Here is a 22,178-nt window from a genome sequence, read left to right as displayed (position 1 = left end):
TAAAGCATGCAATGCCACTTTTGAGTATGATGAGCGATTAAAGGAAGGCCAGATCTTTGTGAGATTGTGATATTTTGCACAATGTCAGATGACTTTATGCTCAGGATTTGGTGTGATGGAGCACAGAGAATGCCTCTAGCCACTCCAGGCTGAAAAACCTTGCTGAATCAGAGCCCTTGTCAGCAGCTGTAATTGATGCAATTTTGAAAGAAGGAGCTAGATTCTGTTCTCTGTGAAGCTAGTATAAATACAGCATCATTGCACTGAGTCAGTTGCATGTTTGGTGACAAGAAAATAGGATCTAATTCCTCCCAGTATGTCTGCTTCTCCCTTTATACAGGCACCAAGATTACTTGTAGCTCTTTTATTTTAGGTTTGCTGAATAAATAATTGTTCCTGTGCAGACTAATAGATAATCAGAACTTGAAAATTGAGTTCTCTCTTTTTTGCTAAGTAAAGTTTGGCCAGGGTCAAGCTTCCTGCCATTTTACTGCTACTAACACTTGGTCCCTTCTCAGATTTGCATATATCACTGGGTTAAGAGGTGTATATTCATCAGTTGAAGATCTGCTCTGATATGATATCACAGTATTGGCTGTGGTTCTGTGTACATGTGTATGTCTCACACATACACACAGAGCTGTTGTTCATTGACAAGACAAATCAATCTAATTCCTTCCAGGACTTTGTATTCAATACATTAATTTCCAGAGAGGTAAGACCAACTGATTTATTCATTTGCTGAAATATTTCACTTTGTCCAAGCTTTATTTTAAATCCTGCTTGAACTCCAACAGTATCTAGGCCAGATACCTGCTCCTCCTGTAGCTTATTTACACCACTTTTGTGTTGTAAGTGATCCATAAGGTCTCCCAGAGGTATTCCCCCAGGACAGAAGCAAAGTTAAGCTTAGAGTCCAATTCTCTTTCAGCCCCTGTATAGAAGCATGCTGGGGCCATGGCTGGAGGAATAAAGAGGAGTATCCACACTGCTCTCGCTGTTACAGATCGTGGAACAGCTTATCTGAAAGTAGGCAAGAGTGCACTAGCCCCTGGAGCAATGCAGAATCCGAATGGCACAAATAGATCTTAAAGTCACCTTATACCTCACTCTGTCTGGACAGTGTCTTCTGAGCTGTAACTTCTGAAAGTTGAGCATAGAATTTGGCCCCTTATATGCAGCCTACACAGATCCCTGTGATGCTAAAAAAAGAGCATGTATGCTGAGTGATTCAGGGAAATGTATTTTTGAAGGACTCTGTGCAGCTTTTTAACAGGCCTCTAACAATGTGTTTTCATGCCAAAAAAAGCGAAAGCAAGTATCTTTGTTGTGACTGGGAGACTATTGTAAATTCTTGTGCTGTCACAAAATATAGCTGCAAGCAATACCAACATACATTAGCAGGTGGATGAACTGACAGCTTTCACTCACTTTCTGCTTCACTTTGCATTTTTTCCCCAGACAAATGTAAAAATACTGATTTCTACAGACATTTGTATCCTACCTGGTTTTTCTAGTTAACGTGTTAGCATGCAGTGAGCCAAGGGGAGAAATTACTACTTCTCTCATCACAACCTTGTTCAGGTCTAATTCCTTTTGAGCAGTCCAGGGCATCAACTGATGTAAACTATCATAGCTCTAATGACTTTAACTAAAGATCTGCCCCTTCATTCTAAACATATCACATCTTGAGCTTTTAAACTTACTTGCGTGATATTATTAAATGTTGGCTCAGCTGTTTGGAGGAGAAGCATTTGAATCACCACGTCCAAATCTAAAACCAAAGAGTGGAAGAAATTACTCAAAATTTTAAAACTTAATACAAATGACAGAAGCAGCAGAAAAGTGAGTGGGTGAAATATTCTTAATTGATTATAGCTACAGTGAATGATGTCACTAGTTAGGGGCTAACCCAAAGCCCAAGGAAGCCAATGGGAATCTTTCTATTCACTTCACAGGGTTTTTTATTAGACTCTTAAAGAGGGCATATTCTTGTTTGTCTAACTCACACAAGCAAACCCACTGACCTGAATGACCTATTTGAGTAAGACAAATGGTTTTGCCTCAGTATATAGACAATGTTCTCTCTCCAATCCAGGTTTGGAAGGAAAGCCTGCTCCAAAGGTTCCTGATTACTCTTGTTCAACAGTGCTGCAAACACTTACGAAGGTTTCTCTTTGAACAGGAGTGAACATGATTGCATGTTACTCTGAGGAATCAAAACAAATTATTTATTCACAAGAGCCAAATCCTGCTCACCTTGCACATGTGATCAGCCCCAATGACTTCAGTAGACCTGTGACAGATTTCTGTTACCAATCTGCCTAAGGCATCAGGTGATCAGGCTGAAGCCACAGGATTTTTTGGGGAGGAGATAACAGAACACATCCAGCATCTAAATTTTAAAGCTCTAATAATAAAATAAAATAACAGCAGCAAGTGCTGGGAATGCTCCCATGTCACTTGAAGGAAGAAAGAAAAGCATTAGCACCCCAAGGCCTAACCCACTTTTATACTCACGCATGCACTACCCAAGACTAACCAGGCCTGGATGTAACATCAGCAAAAAGGGGGGCAGGGGGGGAAGGGGGAGAAGGATGGACAAGAGTGTCATCCTGGGCCCAGGCCATCCAGGTCTGCTGTTGCTCTCCACATTGTTCCAGCTCTCAGGAGGGATTTAAGTCCTGGCTCTTTGGGGAGGGGTGCTCCATTTGGACACCTCTTCTCCTGGTGCCTTCTGTGCCAGTCCAAACTGGCTTTCTGTGGCTTCTTTAGCTTTCCAAAAACACCCCAGCTCCTGGGACTCAAGGCTTTGCCCCTCCGCTTGTCATCTTTTCTGTGTTTTCAATCTCTGCAGCCTTGGACTTTGTTTTCTTCTTCACTGGCCTTGCAGGTCTGTACAGTTGGATTTTTCTTTCTCATAGCTGCTCGGGCACATTCAAGCCCATGTCTTTCTCAGCTGTCAGCCAAGTCTTGGCTGTGAGCAGTGTCCTTGGGTGACGGGCCAGCATCTTATCTTCGACCTGAGACTGAGCGTGCTGAAGTGTTGAGTTTTCCTTCCTCCCCTCTCGGCCTCTTGTACCTGCAAAGGAAACTTCCACTCCCAACTCACACACCTTTGACCCTCCCCGAAATGCTTTGCAATGCTTGCAACAACGTTAGCATTATACAATGCTGATCTGCCTTCCCAGGGGACTCCCTAGTGGAGGGGTCCTTGGGGAGTGACAGGCCTGCTCATGTGAGTAAGATGAGCAAGAATTCACCCACAGTCTTTAATGGTAGAGACTCATTTTATAGGAGGGTTTAAATAGTAACAACAACAACAACAACAACTTATTAACAGCTTAGTCTTAGGCCAAGGAACAAAAAAGTATTGCAGCAGAACTTTAAACTAAATCCAAAGTTATAAAATACTGCAATGCATATAAATAAAAAAGTAAAAAGGGATATAAACTAGATATCACCAGGTCATTTCCTTTTCCTTGTTTTAGTGGCTAACCATGCTTATAGGGAAACTGCTCAGATCACAGATATGTTGTCAGTTCCTAACAAATATTCTATTTTCTGACACCTGTCAAGGCCCTCCTGAATGTATTATTGCACAAATTGTCTAAATCTGGCATACCCATGAACCTTTTTAACAAGAGGGAACCAAGGTGATATCTTTGTAACGGAAACAACTGTTATATCCAGACACTTATTAGAATCTGCTGCCCTCAATTTAATTAGGGATTTCATATTTTTAAACTTAAATCTAATAATTTCCAATTCTGAGAAATGTAGAGAATGCAAAGAATTTTGAATATGCTCTAACCAAGGAAATTTATGAGAGACAGTCTCACTGAGCTGTTCCTCTAAGTATAGCCAAGTTGGCAAATGCTGTGGGTACATACTAGGAATACAAAGCCAAAAATAATATTGTGATATTGTGCTTTGGACAAAACAGAATTAATTCCTGTCTTCACTTTAAGAAGAGCGACCAGAGTATTATTGGGAGACCAAGAATCTTCCTAAGAAATTTGTTTTGAATCATTTCAAATTCCATGGGTTCATTCCATCCCCACATTTCTGCACCAAACAAGATCTGAATTTGAGCCTCAAACACTATAGGATGATGCAATGAAGTTGCTCCCATGAGTTGAAATAAAATGTAACACAGCTTGCACAGAATTTGTGGCCTTGTCTTTTGTTCCCTGAATGTGTTCAACCCACAAACCATTCTGTAAGAAATAGACACTCAGGTATGGGAAAGAGCTAACTTGTTCAATATATTGCCAATTGATCCTCTATGCAACCTCTGGCTCTGACTAAAGACAATTTGGAATTTAAATAATTTAGAGGCTCTCCCATTGGCAGTATAAACCAAATGAATTTAATAAATGCTTTAATCCCACTAGTGGTTGTGATAATAGAACCATATCTTCCACATATAATAAGATAGGGAGATTCATGGATTTTACAGGGGAAATACTAATCCCCTTTTAATGCTAAAACATAATTGATATAAAAGTTAAAAAGAAAAGGGCTGAGAAGCAGTTCTGCCAAACCACCTTTGTAAATGAGATGGAATCTGTTAATTGCCCACTCAGACCTATTCTAATCTTGGCCACTGTTTGTCTGCAAAGAGCTCTTAAAAACAAAAACAAAAAAAACTGCAAATCTATTCCAGGTATTCCCAATTCGCCCCACAGATGGTCCCTTTCAATAGAATCAAAGGATGGTTTTAGATCAATAAAAGCAGCATACAGTTCCCCCTCATCCTTAGGAGGCACATATTTGTAGATTAAATAATGAATAACACAATTATCTGTAATTGAGTGACCATTTCAGAAACCAGCTGGTTCCTGAGCAAAGAATTTATTTTTTCTGCCCAATCCTCTAACGTTCCCAAAAGATATCTGGTGAAAATTTTTAAAGCAATGTTCAATAAACTGATCGGGGAATAATTCCCCAGGTTTCTCCTATCCCCTTTTTTGTGAAGTGGATTGATAATAGCAGTAGCCTAACCTGAGTGGAAAATCTGTGCATTATTTATATTAAGATCAGGTGCCCACCAGTCAATGTTCTCCTTAAATATTTCTGCAGGAATAAAAATCTTTCCCTGGCACCAATCTTTCCCTGGCAATAGGTCAGATTAGCAGCTCAAATGCCAATGCAGGCTCCCTTATAGACTTGAATTCCAGCTGCTAACCTGAGTTAAAAGCAGAGCTGCTGTGTCTTCACTGCTATTTGAACCCAAGTTAACACACTTCCCTGCCCCATGTGGACATACCCATTATGAATTTTTGAAGTTATTAATATATAGTATTCCCATATACATTTCCATGCATGTTTCTGTATGCTTCCATATGCTAATCCTCTAATTTCATATGGTGGTTTCCCTATTGTCTATTAGCATGATGATTTTATTATTCAGATGACTTGTCAATCAATTTATCATATGGTAATCACTACTATATATCTGGTGTGTACATACAGTGATAGAGGAATTCATCATATACTTCTGGGCTCATCACCTGCTCTTTAGAACATTAATCTATTACTCGGGACTTATTAGAATATTCTAAACTCCTGGTCACTCTCAGACACTTTAAAAAAATATATATCAGTCTCTTTCTCCACTTGAATATGGAAATTTCCCTCCACAAAATTACACCTCCCAAATTCCAGGAAGGGTCAGATACCGCTCTGCACCAGTAATAGCTTTTTTTCACATGAACATACCACAACTTTAAAGTCTGTTGTTTTGCAGTCCTCAGTGACTATAAATATATGCTTTATACACCCTTTCCCATGGGTATCTCACCTTACTTAAAACGTAGAGCCAGTGCTAGAGACCCTTACTTTTCTGCATAAACCTTGCTCAGTACAAGTATTTCCCCTGAAGATAGCTGGATTACTAACAAAAGAATGACCTACACAAGGTTTTGCAGCCCTGGGTTCATCACTTATGAAAGAAAAATATATTTTTCCTCTCTCCGCATCTCATTAAAAACAGAAAATGTTGAATAGAAATTTAAATTACATCAAATTTTTGATGGAAAATTTTGACTTGTGCTATCATATCAAAATTCATTCTGATATACAGAGACAGTAGGTATAGACTTGGCCCTTTTGAAGTCAATGATAAAACTTCCATTGACTTCAACAGGGTCATCCACTATACCAGGGGTAGGCAACCTATGGCACGTGTGCCAAAGGCAGCACGCAAGCTGATTTTCAGTGGCACTCACACTGTCCAGGTCCTGCCCACCAGTCTGGGGGGTTCTGCATTTTAATTTAATTTTAAATGAAGCTTCTCAAACATTTAAAAAATCTTATTTACTTTACATACAACAATAGTTTAATTATATATTATAGATTTATAGAAAGACCTTCTAAAAACATTAAAATGTATTACTGGCATGCAAAACCTTAAATTAGAGTGAATAAATAAAGACTCAGCACACCACTTCCGAAAGGTTGCCAACCCCTGCACCATACTGTAAAATATAAGCTCAACCACTTAGAGTTCTACATTTTTTGACTTCTAATTTCTGCAGAGTGCAGAAATAGCCTCACATACTCTCACTAGTTTATAGAAGATCCTACATGTGACTAATCCTATGTAGGGTGTGCTGTTCAGGATCAATTTCTGCCCTTTGGTTCTGTTTTCAAACACAGTCCTAAACAGCACAAACTTTTGAAAATAGAGCCCAAAGAGGCTATTTAACCTCTGTTGTACAGATTTCAGTTTTTTTCTCCAAGATCCACAAATCTCTTAAATACTTTTTCCTTGGGTTGAAAAACCAGGCAAACAATACCAGTCTGTTGGGCCTTCATCTTATAAAGTGATTTGCAGTTATTATAGTAAATTCTATAATGCCAGAACACCCTTCCGGAATGACTTCAATAATGCTTTTAAAGCACACAAAAGTTACAAAACTTTAAAAAGAGTTAGTAGGATGACCTCAGGTTCATGTTTTATATGCCTTCCATATTGCAGCAGCAAGCCCTATCAAGCTCTCTTTATATCTCTATACAGAAAAGGACAATAAAGGTCAAGCAAACAGAATGAATGAATAAACAAACTTGGAAAATGTTTAAACTTGAGCAACTCAGTATATGTGGCTCACTTCATCTAGAACTTTGGAACTGCTCCTAGAACTGCCTGAATGTAATGGCCCAGTTCGGTCTCCAGTAGTCAGTATTCTACAAAAACAGTCTACAGATACAAGTAGTAATTTACATTATGCCTTTTATAATAGCCAGTTGTGGACTATTTTCAGCAGATTTACTCAACCTTATTTATAAATGCTTCTTGATTACTTCCTATCAACTCTTGCTGAACATTTTGTCAGACACAGTTAGAGGTTAATTTATATTATTGATATGCCCAGCTATGTTTTTAATCTTTGCCAATATACTAAACTTTTCGTATCTGTACATGTGCTAGCCAGCATAGCCAAGTCCATTTCAATGGGATTAAATCTGCAATAGGTAAAGAGTGCACTGTTAAAGGATGTGTCATAATTTTAGTAAGAATGGGCTAAATTCACAAGAAGGCCTTGGGCATTGCAGCACCTTATTTTTAGGTACACTGCCACCTAGTGGACTTCACAACACTGAACTGAGGCAGCCAGGCTCCTGACACAATGCAGTGGGAGAGTTTGGTGTATAAGGGTATGTCTACACTATGGGATTATTCTGATTTTACATAAAATACAAATTTGAGTGCACGCGGCCACACTAAGCACATTAATTCGGTGGTGTGCGTCCATGGTCCGAGGCTAGCATTGATTTCTGGAGCGTTGCACTGTGGGTAGCTATCCCATAGTTCCCGCAGTCTCCCCCGCCCATTGGAATTCTGGGTTGAGACCCCAATGCATGATGGTGCAAAAACAGTTTCGCAGGTGATTCTGGGTAAATGTCGTCACTCATTCCTTCCTCCGTGAAAGCAACAGCAGACAATCATTTCGCTCCCTTTTTCCCTGCATTGCCCTGGGAGATGCCATACCACAGTAACCATTGAGCCTGTTCAGCTTTTTTTACTGTCACCGTATGCCTACTGGATGTTGCTAACAGACGCGGTACTGCAGCGCTACACAGCAGCATTAATTTGCTTTTGCAATACAGCAGAGACGGTTATCAGTTGTTCTGTCCCGCCTGCCATGCCATTATAAATTGGTGATGAGATGACGGTTATCAGTCAGTCATTCTGTACTGTCTGCTGCTGTCACGGGTGCCCCTGGCTGAGGTCGGCCGGAGGCGCAAAGACAAAAATATGAATGACTCCCTGAGTCAATCCCTCCTTTATGGTATCTAAAAATAGAGTCAGTCCTGCCTAGAATATGGTGCAAGTGTACTACAGAACCAGTGTACCAGAGAACCAGAGAGCACAGCTGCTCCATGTCAGATCCCACAGAAATGATGAGCTATATGCCATTCTAGGGGGTGCTCCTGCAACAACCCCACCCATTGCTTCCCTGCTCCCCCAACCCTCCTGGGCTATCATTGCAATGTCCCCCCATTTGTGTGATGAAGTAATAAAGAATACAGGAATAAGAAACACTGACTTGTTAGTGAGATAAAATGATGGAGAGGAAGCCTCCAGCTGCTATGATAGTCCAGGCAGTACAGAATCTTTTCTTTACACATGAAAGGGAGGGGGCTGATGGAGCTCAGCCCCCAGTTGCTATGATGAAGATGGTTACCAGCCATTCTGTACCATCTACTGGGAATGACTGGGAGTCATTCCTATTTTTACCCAGGTGCCCCTGGCCGACCTCACCTGAGGCCAGCCAGGACCACTCACGGGATGATGACAAGGACGGCTATCAGTGCTTTTGTATAGTACCGTCTGCCACCGGGGAAGGGAAGGGAAAGGATGCTGCTGTTCACTGCTGCTGCACTGTGTCTACCTGCAGCATGCAGTAGACATACGGTGACATTGAAAAAAGTAAAGAAACAATTTTTCCCCCTTTTTCTTTCACAGGGGGGAGGGGGGTAAATTAACGAGCTATACCCTGAACCACCCCAGACAATGTGTTTGACCCTACAGGCATTGGGAGCTCAGCCAAGAATGCAAATACTTTTCAGAGACTGCTGGGGACTGTGGGATAGGTGGAGTCCTCAGTACCCCCTCCCTCCCTCCCTCAGCGTCCATTTGATTCCTTGGCTTTCCGTTATGCTTGTCACGCAGCACTGTGCTGTGGTCTCTGTATCATAGCCCGGAGATTTTTTTCAAATGCTTTGGCATTTCATCTTCTGTAACGGAGCTCTGATAGAACAGATTTGTCTCCCCATACAGCAGTCAGATCCAGTATCTCCCGCACGGTCCATGCTGGAGCTCTTTTTGGATTTGGGACTGCATGGCCACCCGTGCTGATCAGTGCTCCACGCTGGGCAAACAGGAAATGAAATTCAAAAGTTCGCGGGGCTTTTCCTGTCTACCTGGCCAGTGCATCCGAGTTCAGATTGCTTTCCAGAGAGGTCACAGTGATGCACTGTGGGATACTGCCCGGAGGCCAATACCATTGATTTGAGGCCACACTAACGCTAATCTGATACGGTAATACCGATTTCAGTGCTACTCTTCTCGTCGGGGAGGAGTACAGAAACCAGTTTAAAGAGCCCTTTATATTGTTATAAAGGGCCTCGTTGTATGGACGGGTGCAGCGTTAAATCGGTTTAACACTGCTAAAATCAGTTTAAACGCATAGTGTAGACCAGGCCTAAGAAAGGTATTGACAGAAGCCAGCACACTGAGCAAGGAACTGCCTAAACTAGCCAGAAGGAAATGCTGTGGAGTGGTGTCCGGCCTGTTTGGCCCTACATATTTCCCCTATTATCTTAATTGTGAACAGCGAGTGAAAGTTCATAAAAATATCACAGGAACAAGTGTTGATGAGAAAAGGTAAAAAAGGGAGACAAAGATTGAATTAGTCAAAACAAAAAGGCTTACTAACATAACTCAAGGACAGTGTTAAGATCATGCCTAGTAAACAAAAGTAGTATGGGCCTGAAATAAATCAATAAATCAAAACCGATGTGTCACAAAACGGATCTAATTGGTAAATAAAATAATATTTCAACCATCACTCCCTTTTGGGGTCCTCAGAAAGAGACTTTTGTGAGAAAAGATGAACAGACAGATGAACACAGATGCTGGCTAATTTAAAGATAAGGAAGCAAGCTGCACCATTATGGCTGCCATGCTCACCATCTCCTGAGACTCCAGAACTTCATCCTAATCCTGAGAGATGTTCTGACAAAGTCAGGCCAGAGAGAAGGACTCACATGACAACTGTCTCCACTGGTTCCAGTTAAATCCCAAACACCATCTGGGATGTAAGCCTTTGTCTCTCCTCCCTCCACCCTTGTGTTCTTTTCCTTCCATGTTATTTCTTCTTTTTCCTATCTCTCTCCTTTTTCCTTGTGTCTAATAAGAGCCTGGCTTAGTCAGCCAGAACTGTATGTTTTGCAACACTGCTGTAAGCCTGTGACCAAAAAGGCAGCTAAATGTAATAATATACTAGCGTCAGGCTAGCTAGGGTAAGTTTTCAAGTCTCAGAGTGGGTGATAAGACCGTGCTGTGCCTGTGTTTTTCCAACAGTGAGGTTGCAAGGGAGAGTCAATACCGGAGATAGAAGCTGCATTTTCTATCATTACTGTTCTTTTTTCTGCCCTTTTGTGTGTGCTTGTCTTGTTCTGCCTTCTAGAAAATTGGATTAGACTTTAACAGCTGCCATCATGACAGCTCTAGCCCATCTCAAATAACTCCTTTTCTCTTTCCCCAAAAGGCCAGTTATTACTATCTAAGAGACTGTCAAACAAAGGTGGAGGAGGAGGGGGACGTTCTTTCTAAAGACTCTCTCCAGCTAATGGGAAAGGGAACAAGGAATTTTGTTATATTGAACGCCTTAATACTTTACTTTCCAAATGCTTTAACTGTTTTTCCTTCTTTTTCTGTATCTTTAATAAAAGGGTTTGTAATAGTATGTTTGCCATGGCACTAAAGAGGCAGAGACCTCTGCATTCCAAACCCCCAAACTTGTTCATGTTGCAATTTTAAGTAGTGACAGGGTCATGTTCACATCTTTGACTCTTTAGGCCCATTTTTTCATCTAGTTGATACAAGTTTAAGTCCCACCCCTCAATGGGAGTTAGGCATGTAACTCTGGGTTGCAGGGAACGGAATCTTCTCCTGGAATTGTATACCTAAGCTAGTTCAGCCCCTTGTGAAACTACCCCCTCTCCTGCACCTCATATCCGATAATCCAATGGTTAGCACACAGTGCATTGATACATAGATACCCTCCCACCAACAGCACAAGAAAAAGAAGAAGAACTCCACATGGACTCCTCCTGAGGGTCGAAATGACAGTTTGGACCTATACATAGACTGCTTCTGCCGACGTGCACATGCAGAAATTGTGGAAAAACAACAACATCGCTTGCCTCATAACCTAAGTCGTGCAGAATGCAATGCCATCTACAGCCTCAGAAACAACCCTGACATTACAATCAAAGAGGCTGATAAAGGAGGTGCTGTTGTCATTATGAACAGGTCTGACTACCAAAAGGAGAGTGCCTGACAACTCTCCAATACCAAATTCTACAGGCCAGTTCCCTCAGATCCCACTGAGGAATACACTACGAAACTGCACCATCTACTCAGGACACTCCCCACACTAACACTGGAACAAATCTACGTACCCTTAGAGCCCCAACAAGAGTTATTCTATCTACTACCCGAGATCCACATACCCGGAAATCCTGGACGACCCATCATCTCGGGCATTAGCACTCTCACTGAAGGACTGTCTGGATATGTGGACTCTCTACTCAGACCCTATGCCATCAGCACTCCCAGCTATCTCCGCGACACCACTGATTTCCTGAGAAAACTACAATGCATTGGTGACCTTTCAGAAAACACCATCCTAGCCACCATGGATGTAGAGGCTCTCCACACAAACATCCCACACATAGACGGAACACAAGCTGTCAGGAACAGTATGCCTGATGATGCCACAGCACAACTGGTTGCTGAGCTCTGTGACTTTATCCTCACACACAACTATTTCAAATTTGAGGACAATATATATCTCCAGATCAGTGGCACCCACAATATGACACCTGCATGGCCCCAATATATGCCAACATTTTTATGCCTGATCTGGAACAACGCTTCCTCAGCTCTCGTCCACTCGCCCCTTCTCTACCTCCACTACATTGACAACGTCTTCATCATCTGGACCCATGGGAAGGAGTCTCTGGAAAAATTCCACCACGATTTCAACAGCTTCCACCCCACCATCAACCTCAGCCTGGACCAATCTACATGGGAGGTCCACTTCCTAGAAACCACGGTGCAAATAAGTGATTGTCACATTAATATCACCCTATACCAAAACCCCACCAACCGTTATGCCTACCTTCATGCCTCCAGCTTTCATCCCAGACACACCACACGATCCATTATCTACAGCCAAGCACTGAGCTACAACCGCATCTGCTCCAACCCCTCAAACAGAGACTAACACCTACAAAATCTTCACCAAGCATTCTCAAAACTATGAGACTCACACGAGGAAATAAGGAAATAGATCAACAGAGCCAGACGTGTACCCAGAAGCCTCCTACTGCAAGACAAGCTATCATACCTTTAGTCCCAGATTTGGACCTTAGCGTCCAAAATATGGGGGTTAGCATGAAAACCTCCAAGCTTAGTTACCAGCTTGGACCTGGTACTTGCTGCCACCACCCAAAAAATTAGAGTGTTTTGGGGCACTCTGGTCCCCCTGAAAAACCTTCCCTGGGGACCCCAAGACCCAAATCCCTTGAGTCTCACAACAAAGGGAAATAATCCTTTTTCCCTTCCCCCCTCCAGGTGCTCCTGGAGAGATACACAGACACAAGCTCTGTGAATCCAAACAGAGTGACTCCCCCTCTCCGTTCCCAGTCCTGGAAACAAAAGCACTTTCCTCTTCACCCAGAGGGAATGCAAAATCAGGCTAGCAAATCCAACACACACAGATCTCCCCCTGATTTCTTCCTCCCACCAATTCCCTGGTGAGTGCAGACTCAATTTCCCTGAAATTTCCCAGTAAAAAAAAAAAACTTCAACAGGTTTTAAAAAGAAAGCTTTATATAAAAAAGAAAGAAAAATACATACAAATGGTCTCTCTGTATTAAGGTGACAAATACAGGGTTAATTGCTTAGAAGAAATATGAATAAACAGCCTTATTCAAAAAGAATACAAATCAAAGCACTCCAGCACTTATATTCATGCAAATACCAAAGAAAAGAAACCATATAACTTACTATCTGATCTCTTTGTCCTTACACTTAGAAACAGAGATTAGAAAGCAGAAACTACTTCTCCAAAGCTCAGAGAAAGCAGGCAGACAGAAAACAAAGACCTCAGACACAAAATTCCCTCCACCCAAAGTTGAAAAAATCCGGTTTCCTGATTGGTCCTCTGGTCAGGTGCTTCAGGTGAAAGAGACATTAACCCTTAGCTATCTGTTTATGACACAAGCCCAGGAAAGAGACCAACAGAACTCCACTGGCCATCACATATAGTCTCCAGCTAAAACCCCTCCAATGCATCATCAGGGATCTACAACCCATCCTGGACAATGATCCCTCACTTTCACAGACCTTAGGTGGCAGGCCAGTCCTCGCCCAGACAACTCGCCAACCTGAAGCATATTCTCACCAGTAACTACACACCGCACCATAGTAACTCTAACTCAGGAACCAATCCATGAAACAAACTTCGATGCCAACTCTGCCCACATATCTACACCAGCGACACCATCACAGGACCTAACCAAATCAGCCACACCATCACCGGTTCATTCATCTGCACATCCACCAATGTAATATACGCCATCATATGCCAGCAATGCCCCTCTGCTACATACATCGTCCAAACTGGACAGTCCCTACGTAAAAGGATAAATGGACACAAATCAGATATTAGGAATGGCAATATACAAAAACCTGTAGGAGAACACTTCAATCTCTCTGGACATACAATAGCAGATTTAAAGGTAGCCATCCTGCAGCAAAAAACCTTCAGGACCAGACTTCAAAGAGAAAATGCTGAGCTTCAGTTCATCTGCAAATTTGACACTATCAGCTCAGGATTTAACAAAGACTGTGAATGGCTAGCCAACTACAAAAGTAGTTTCTCCTCCCTGGGTGTTCACACCTCAACTGCTAGAACAGGGCCTCATCCTCCCTGATTGAACTAACCTCGTTATCTCCAGCCTGATTCTTGCTTGCATATACACACACACACACACACACACACACACACACACCTGCCTCTGGAAATTTCCACTACATGCATCTGACAAAGTGGGTATTCACCCATGAAAGCTCATGCTCCAATCCATCTGTTAGTCTATAAGGTGCCACAGGTCTCTTTGCTCCCTTGGAATATGGTTAATGCAGGTTCAAATCCAGAGTCTGCCTGATCTATAGGCAGGACTTTTACCCAAGTCTCCACCCTTCCAAGTGAGTGCCTTAATAAGTGTGCTATAGGGTCATTCTCAAGATATTTGGCCCAATTAATATGTAATTGTTATGCAAAGAGGAACAGCTTCAATAGGAGAATGAGAAAGACCCACCTCAAAATCTTTATAGGGCACTCCTTTGGCAGGTGGGAAACTTAGGTTCAAGTTCCTTCTCCAAATCAGAAGGAGTAGGGATCAGAACCTGGATCTTTCCCATTCCTGAGAAGAACTCCAACCACTAGGCTGTTGGGTATAAGGAGGACAGCATCTCCTCCTGTGCTGTTGTTTGCGGGGAGGTTAAGACATATTCTAAACACACCTGTGGGATCTGACCTCACAGGTGCGAGATAGGCAAGGGATCATCTAATCTGAATCCCACCAGGGGTCAGGTGGATTTTTACATATCCACCAACACACATGTATGTGCACAAGAGACTTTACCAGCAGAAACTTAAGTCCTTAGTGCCTACAGGATTAAGTGACAGCTCAGCAGAGGTTTTGTGAATGCCAGTGACACCTAGATGTTGGACTTAGGCATCTAAAGGGGCAGCTAGCTGCTTAAGTCCCCCTTGTGAAGCTAGACCAGTGTCACTTATAGGAACAGGACCAATGGTTTCTTCCTCACCATTAACTATAGTAACATCTCAAAGCTAGAAATTGGATTGATAATAGGGATGATCTGTTCCTTTACCTCTTGCAAACACAATTATTTACTGACACATTTTTAGATGAAAACATGAATAATATTATTGGACTCTGCAAACGTGTGGGTTTTGATATTTTATGTAAACATACACTGGTTTCATTTTAAAAGTTCATTCTAGTTCTAAAGATATTACCCAATTCTACAGTTATTCCCATTTTAGATATAGAAAACATCACTGAAATGGTAATATTTCTGAAATTGGAATGAACTTTTTTTTAGTGTACCCATTACCTCACATTAGTGGTATATGTAAAGGTGCATGTGTTGTATTAATTTGGTTATTTTAAAGTTCTAGGAGGAAATTGCCACCAGTGAGCTTCCCCACTGTCTGCAATTTGGGGCTCATGTCATAAACAGATAGCTAAGGGTTAATGTCTCTTTCACCTGAAAAAAAGTAACCTGAAACACCTGACCAGAGGACCAATCAGGAAACCAGACTTTTTCAGGTCTGGGTGGAGGGAAGTTTGTGTCTGAGTTCTTTGTCTTCTGCCTGTCTCTCTCTCGGCTATGGGAGGATTTCTGTCTCTTGCTTTCTAATCTTCTGTTTCCAAGTTGTAAGTACAAATATAGTAAGGCAGTAAGGTTTCTATTGTTTTTCTTTTGTATTTACATGGGTATAGTTGCTGAAATGTTTTGAATTGTATTCTTTTTGAATAAGGCTGTTTATTCATATTTCTTTTAAGCAATTGACCCTGTATTTGTCACCTTGATACAGAGAGACCATTTTTATGTATTTTTCTTTCTTTTTATATAAAGCTCTCTTTTTAAGACCTGTTGGAGTTTTTCTTTAGTGGGGAACTCCAGGGAATTGAGTCTGTACTCACCAGGGAATTGGTGGGAGAAAGAAATCAGGGGGAAATCTGTGTGTGTTAGATTTACTAGCCTGACTTTGCATTCCCTCTGGGTGAGGGGGGAAGAGAGATTAGCTCTCGGTACTTCTGTTTTCCAAGGCTGGAAACGGAGAGGGTGGAATCCCTCTGTTTAGATTCATGGAGCTTGTTTCTGTGCATCTCTCCAGGAACACCTGGAGGGGGGAAGGGAAAAGGTTTATTTCCCTTTGGGTGAGACTCAAGGGATTTCAGTCTTGAGGTCCCCAGGGAAGGTTTTTGGGGGGACCAGAGTGCCCCAAAACACTCTAAATTTTTGGGTGGTGGCAGCTTTACCAGGTCCAAGCTGGTAACTAAGCTTGGAGGTTTTCATGCTAACCCCCATATTTTGGACGCTAAGGTCCAAATCTGGGACTAGGTTTATGACAATGACAGTGCCCCTTAAACAACAATGTATTCCCTGTTTTGGGCTTTGCTTTCCTTCGTGTTCTACCAATTCCTGACTACAGCTAAGCCTTTTCTCCAGAAGGCAGAATCTTTCATTCTTTAAAGGCTTACTATGATCAGACAGTATTCCTTATCATCTTGCAAGCTTGAGCTTTAGGAATATAGTTTGAGAGCTTGAGTTTTGATATTTTAATCATGCCAATAATGCTCTGATATTGTTATGTATAAATAACCTGACCAGCTCTGACAGCCTTTAAAAGATATACCCCTAATTTTAGAATCTCTTTTCAAACCTGACCCTGCAGGGCATCAAGCACCCCCAGCTTCATTTGAACCTGAGAATGCTCAGCATATCTTAATGCATGGGAGAGGTTCAGGCCCTTGCTGGATCAGGCCTGTAATTTGTATGTGACTATAACAGCAGCCTATCAATGTATTCAGTTAACCGGAAAATTCTCAGTGCATCTGGGCATTTGCCTTGGATTCCACATTTTCATCAATTATGCTATGGGATAATCAAACCTAGTCACTGCTAACCCATATGGTTGTTTTCTGTACACTATAATAGCTAGCCATTGCCCCCTTTTTTGATTTTTCCCCTTTGTTATTTTATGTCCTGAAGCACTGGCTCAGTCAGTCAATTGCTTCAATCATTGCTAGTGCCAGAGGATAGAAAATAGCATAGAAAAAAAAATTTACTGGATCATCAGGGAAGGCTGGCTGCACTTTTCAATACACTAATACTAGCATCACCAGCTGCATTCTGTCAAAGATTATATCAGCCAAGCAATCTGCAACACTTTAAAAATACGATGTGCGAATTCAAGGAAGAAGAAAAGATAATCTCATGATGAGGACACTTCTTGGAAGAATCTGACTTGTGGTATTGGTGGGGCTATGTATACCCCTATAAATAGATTGTAAATGAAGCACAGATATCACTAGGACCTTCATATCAGAGAGCTCTGTATTAAATCAATACTTTTTCCAAAGTAAGAGATTTTCTTTCCTGCCACTCATCCTTTTTCCTTGTTGAAAGACTTGCAAGTACCAATTTTGTGGCCTCTGCTGTACAGCACAAATAGGCATTACCAAATAGCAGTGGGGAAAGGAAAATTCACAGTAAGAAAGAAACAGTGTATTTTCTGGCACCACTAAAAAGTCTTTTGAATATGTTTTTTCTGTGATGTCTGCAGAATGTATTTGACTGATCAATAGCCAATTGTCATGAAGCCCTTGGGCAAGAACAACATCTAAAAGACTCGTTAGCCAGAATAAGCTGCCAGGATCTGTATGTAAATTAACGGACTACAGGGGTACAAAGGGACAAGCTATAGATAAGTCATGGAATTGTTTTTCAGCTTCATATTACTTAATGTTTTGTTGTAATATGTTTTATTTATCATGTTTTGCTTGTGGACAGCTCTTGGTTTTAGAGGAATTGTTTACAATCCTGAAATATGGCGATAATTTAATGCATGACAACATTTAAGACAGATATATTTTGAAGGCCAAGAAGTGTCCTTTGACTCGTGCAATATCTCAGACTTTAAATTAGAGATCACTAAACGTATAGGTCTGCTTCATGAAATACTCAGTTCATTTCAGGAATCGTTATGATCACTAATAAAATGGATTTCTCCGAAAGAAAACCCAGAATGTTTAGATTTGACTCACTGATCTAGAAATACTTTAGCTGAACATGTCATCATTTTATATTAAAGTGCTGCAGCTGCCCAGAATGGATAACATGGAAAACAATTCCCAAGTGAAAAACATGATCTTAAAAAATTAAATTGGATGATCTGATATTTGGTCAACTATGTAAACATGGCTGTTCCTTAGGTGTATTCAGAGACATATTTATGGACTTGAGTGTAGATACAAAGTTTTTATTTCTTTATACTCCTGTTAGACCTCCAAAGCCAATACTGCTAGGAGAAAGCAAACTAGATTCTGTTCTTTATTTAATGCCTTTATTTAATTCCTTTAGCATTTCTTACCATGTTCTCATCAATTACATCTGTGCAATTTCTTTGCTTTCAGTCTCTTTTTAGGGCATAACCTGAAGCCAGTGAGTTTCAAAAGAGTGAAATAGGAAATGGTTTGCCCATCGCATGACAATTTTCAAGATTTCAGAATGTATTCTGTCTTGGAAATGTGACAAAAAAATTCATAATCTCAAATTTTTGTCAATCAAAAACCTGGAAAGAAATTCACATCAGGTCACCCAAAATATTGTTTGGATCATTTTTCAAAATGTTTTGGTTTGATTTTGACCTTTTTTCTACTTTACTATAAATACATTTACATTTTTTAATGAAATGTCATTTTGAACTGAAAAACAACCTTTTGTTCTGAAAATGTTGAAACGGGATATTGACAATTTTGAAACTTCTCAAAAAAACAGGAACTTTTTTCAGCAAAGGGTTGTTTTTGACAAAATGTTAGTTTTGACAAACTGGCATTTTCCAGCAAAACAACAACAACACCAACAAAAATATCAAAAAGTTTCTGCCAAGCTCTAGTATACAACTCTAATGGAATCCTAAGGCAGAACTTTACTGGTAGTGATGCGAGAAGGAAAGGACTCAGCTTAATTCTCAGATCCCAGAAACTTAGGTTTTCAAGGCTGGAAGTCAGAAAAGATTCTGTTTACTTGTAAACTGAAGTAGGGATGTTAAATGACCTGCTCAAGGACACATGGTAAGTCAGTAGCATTGCTGGGGATAAATTGTTTAGATTACTGTGATGAGGTTTATAAACCTCACACTAAGGCAGACACAGGGGATGGGGTGGAGCAGGGAGGCCCCCGACAAGCCTGCTTCTGGGGAGAAGACCAGAATAAAGGGAGCCTTGGCAGCCCCAGTCAAGGGCGCGGCGTGGAGGGGAAGAGAGGCCAGTTCCTGGGGAAGTACTGCAGAGCTGTAACAGGAGAGGAAGTTTCTACGGAGGGGACCTTGCTGTGCTCTTTCCTCTGCTCCTACACATACCCCCCCAAAAAAGAGGGAGTAAGAACAGTTGGCAGAGGCAGAGGCTCAAGAAGGCCCCAGAGAATGGGGGTTTGAAGTGAAGACTAAATCCATGATGATCATGCCCCAAACTGAGATGCAAGGGCTGTAGGAAGTGGCCCAGGGAAAGATGGGCGAGTGATCCAGCCAGACACAGGGCAGGTGCATGCTGCTTCACTTTCAGGGTCCTGGGATGGGACCTGGTGGAGAGGGAGGTCCTGGGTCTCACAACACACCCCAGAGCTATGACTCCTGGCCCCTAAAGAGGCTAGAGCTGGGAGTTACCACTAACAAGACCAATCCAGCTAAAATCTCATCCAGAGATTAAACTGACAAAGACGAGTTGGAGGCCCAAAGCTGTTGTAGGACTGCTGACGGCCCAAGTCACCATGCTACTGTTACATGATGGATGCAATACAGAAGCCTGAATGACTAGAAAGCAATCACTAGATCACAATGCACCTAGAATTCAGCACACTGGTTAAGCTTTTCTAAATTAATTAATATTTGCTGTAATGTCTCCAAGAAGAGTGGAGATGTCTGCGCTAGTGTTTGTTCTGAGCCCTTTACATGAGAGATTCTCATTTCAGACTTCTGCAGTCTATTTGGATTACATACTACAACTTTAAGTGGTTTGTTATTATACTAATTTTATAAATGAGAGAAAGTAAGGCACAAAGAAGTTAAATGGTTTGTCCAAAGTGACATAGAAGGTCAGCAGCACAGACAAAAGAAGAACCCATGTTTCTGGATTTCCCGTCTCCTCTAACGCCCAGTCTATAATGTCTGACAAAACCTGTATTTGCAGTTCAATGGGCAGGTAAAGTCACAATTGTAGATAGAGGGGAAAAGAGGAGAGACTGCAGCACAAAATGTGACTACACAACATTGTCCAGGTTTAGAGGCAGACTTGATGACAAGATGTCAAAAATAGAGTATATAGATATATATAAAAAAAAGAGAGAATTCATAATGCTGGGGGTGAAAGTGAAACACTGAATACAACAAACTGCAGTGGGTATCTGGACAGACATGAAGAGGAAATCCAGGACAGCATCTGGAAGGGTATGCACTCTGGGTCATTACCAAAGCCCACTGAAGTCAATGAAAAGACTTCCAATGACTTCAGTGGGCTTTGGACCAGGCATTCTGTACAGATACTTTAAGATATTCAGGACTATGAGGATTTCCATGGATTTTGATCGACATGCTGGCAAAGCCAGTCCCCTCCATGTGGCTGCTAAATCCACCCACTGAGGCACCATGTGTTGGATATGGCACCAGTTGATCCAAGGTGGAGTTTTTTTCCATTTCATCATCTGCTTTTTTGTGCAGAAGGAAATGATTTTCTTCAAAGTAATGAAGATCTTGGCTACCTAGCAGTTCCTAGAAACAGACGAGAGAATACTTGGCACAAGGGAGAAGTGACTATAAATGATATTTAAAAACAAGAATATAGACTGAGGGCTTTAAGTGAATTAGCCAAATAATGTTCAGTGGTTCATTATTCAGTTATTTTTGAAAGGTTATGGAAAACTGAGGAGTTAGATTGAGAGCAGAAAGGAGTATCCTGCCTGTGGATTTTTCTGCAGTTAGAAATAGCACCAGTTCAGCAATCATTTTGGTAATCAGTTTAACTGAACCAATGCTTTATCTGTAAGTGTAGACAAGGACAACCTAAAGTCAGCATCTGTTCATTTAACCCTGCATCACTTCAGCTGAACTGATTTCTGATAAAGCACCATTTCAACAATCAGTTAAGTATAGACAAAGACGCTTTCTGAAATTTATGGCTGTTTTTTTCAGAAGAGCACAGCTCCCATTTAGTAACCTGGAAATTAAATGGCCAGATTCAGGAACTGCTGGGCGCTGCTTTTGAGATCTGACCATTACCAGTGAAAGCCATCTTTAAAAATAACAGATAGACCAAAGGAAAAAGAATTGTGACAGTTACCATTCATTCATTAAGTATAATTTCAATCACACTAAAATACGGGGGGGGGGAAACAAAGAGACATGATTCTTTTTTGCTTTGCTCTTTGTGCCATCATTTACACTTGTGCAAATGGAGTGCAAAGTGGATCTCAAACACTACTAAAGAAGTACGGTAGCCTGTTACAACCACTTTGTACAAGTATATATGAATATACTAGATACAAGTCACTGGGGTATTAAGTCCAAAACTGCTAATGGAAGCCTGCAAAACCAAAGGATTAGAGTAGCAAATATGGTGCTGAAGAAAGCAAGGTGGATGAGATAATATCTTTTATTGGACCAACTTTTGTTGGTGGAAGAGAAGCTTTTGAGCTACACAGAGTTCTTCTTTAGGTCTGGGAAAGGAGCTGAAGGAGGAACATTCTGGTAATTATAATCTAGTAAATTTCACTCTGTTACTAGAAAAATAGGTAAAAAAATCTGCACACTCAGAAAACAGAACCATGAGCATTAAACAGAATATATTAATAAATCATGCAGATTTTATTTCCATGTACTGACATCCAAAATTAGCGGACAAACACAACCTTTCATGATATGAAAATGTAAATTCTCTATTTTACATTATATAGCTGGATTTCAAAATATATTCTAAAGGCATTATTTATACATTAAAGTCTATAAAAACAAATATATGGCTAATTCTGTCTTTTTGCCACAAATGAAGTTAGACAGATCCAC

The 22,178-nt window shown here is 41.1% G+C and overlaps 1 protein-coding gene across 1 annotated transcript in view; it reads right to left on the bottom strand.

Annotated features, from left to right (window-relative positions):
• Positions 1-22,178, bottom strand: part of CNBD1 (cyclic nucleotide binding domain containing 1) — a 309,025-nt gene that overhangs the window by 36,754 nt on the left and 250,093 nt on the right. The window contains exon 11 of the mRNA XM_030549461.1: positions 1,707-1,774. Coding sequence (XP_030405321.1) covers positions 1,707-1,774 — 68 coding nt within the window. The remainder of the gene's footprint in view (positions 1-1,706; positions 1,775-22,178) is intronic.

Source organism: Gopherus evgoodei, chromosome 2, assembly GCF_007399415.2.
Source record: "Gopherus evgoodei ecotype Sinaloan lineage chromosome 2, rGopEvg1_v1.p, whole genome shotgun sequence".
Taxonomy (NCBI): domain Eukaryota; kingdom Metazoa; phylum Chordata; order Testudines; family Testudinidae; genus Gopherus; species Gopherus evgoodei.
Note: the sequence above shows the minus strand (reverse complement) of the source record. Positions and strands in the feature narration are given on the sequence as shown.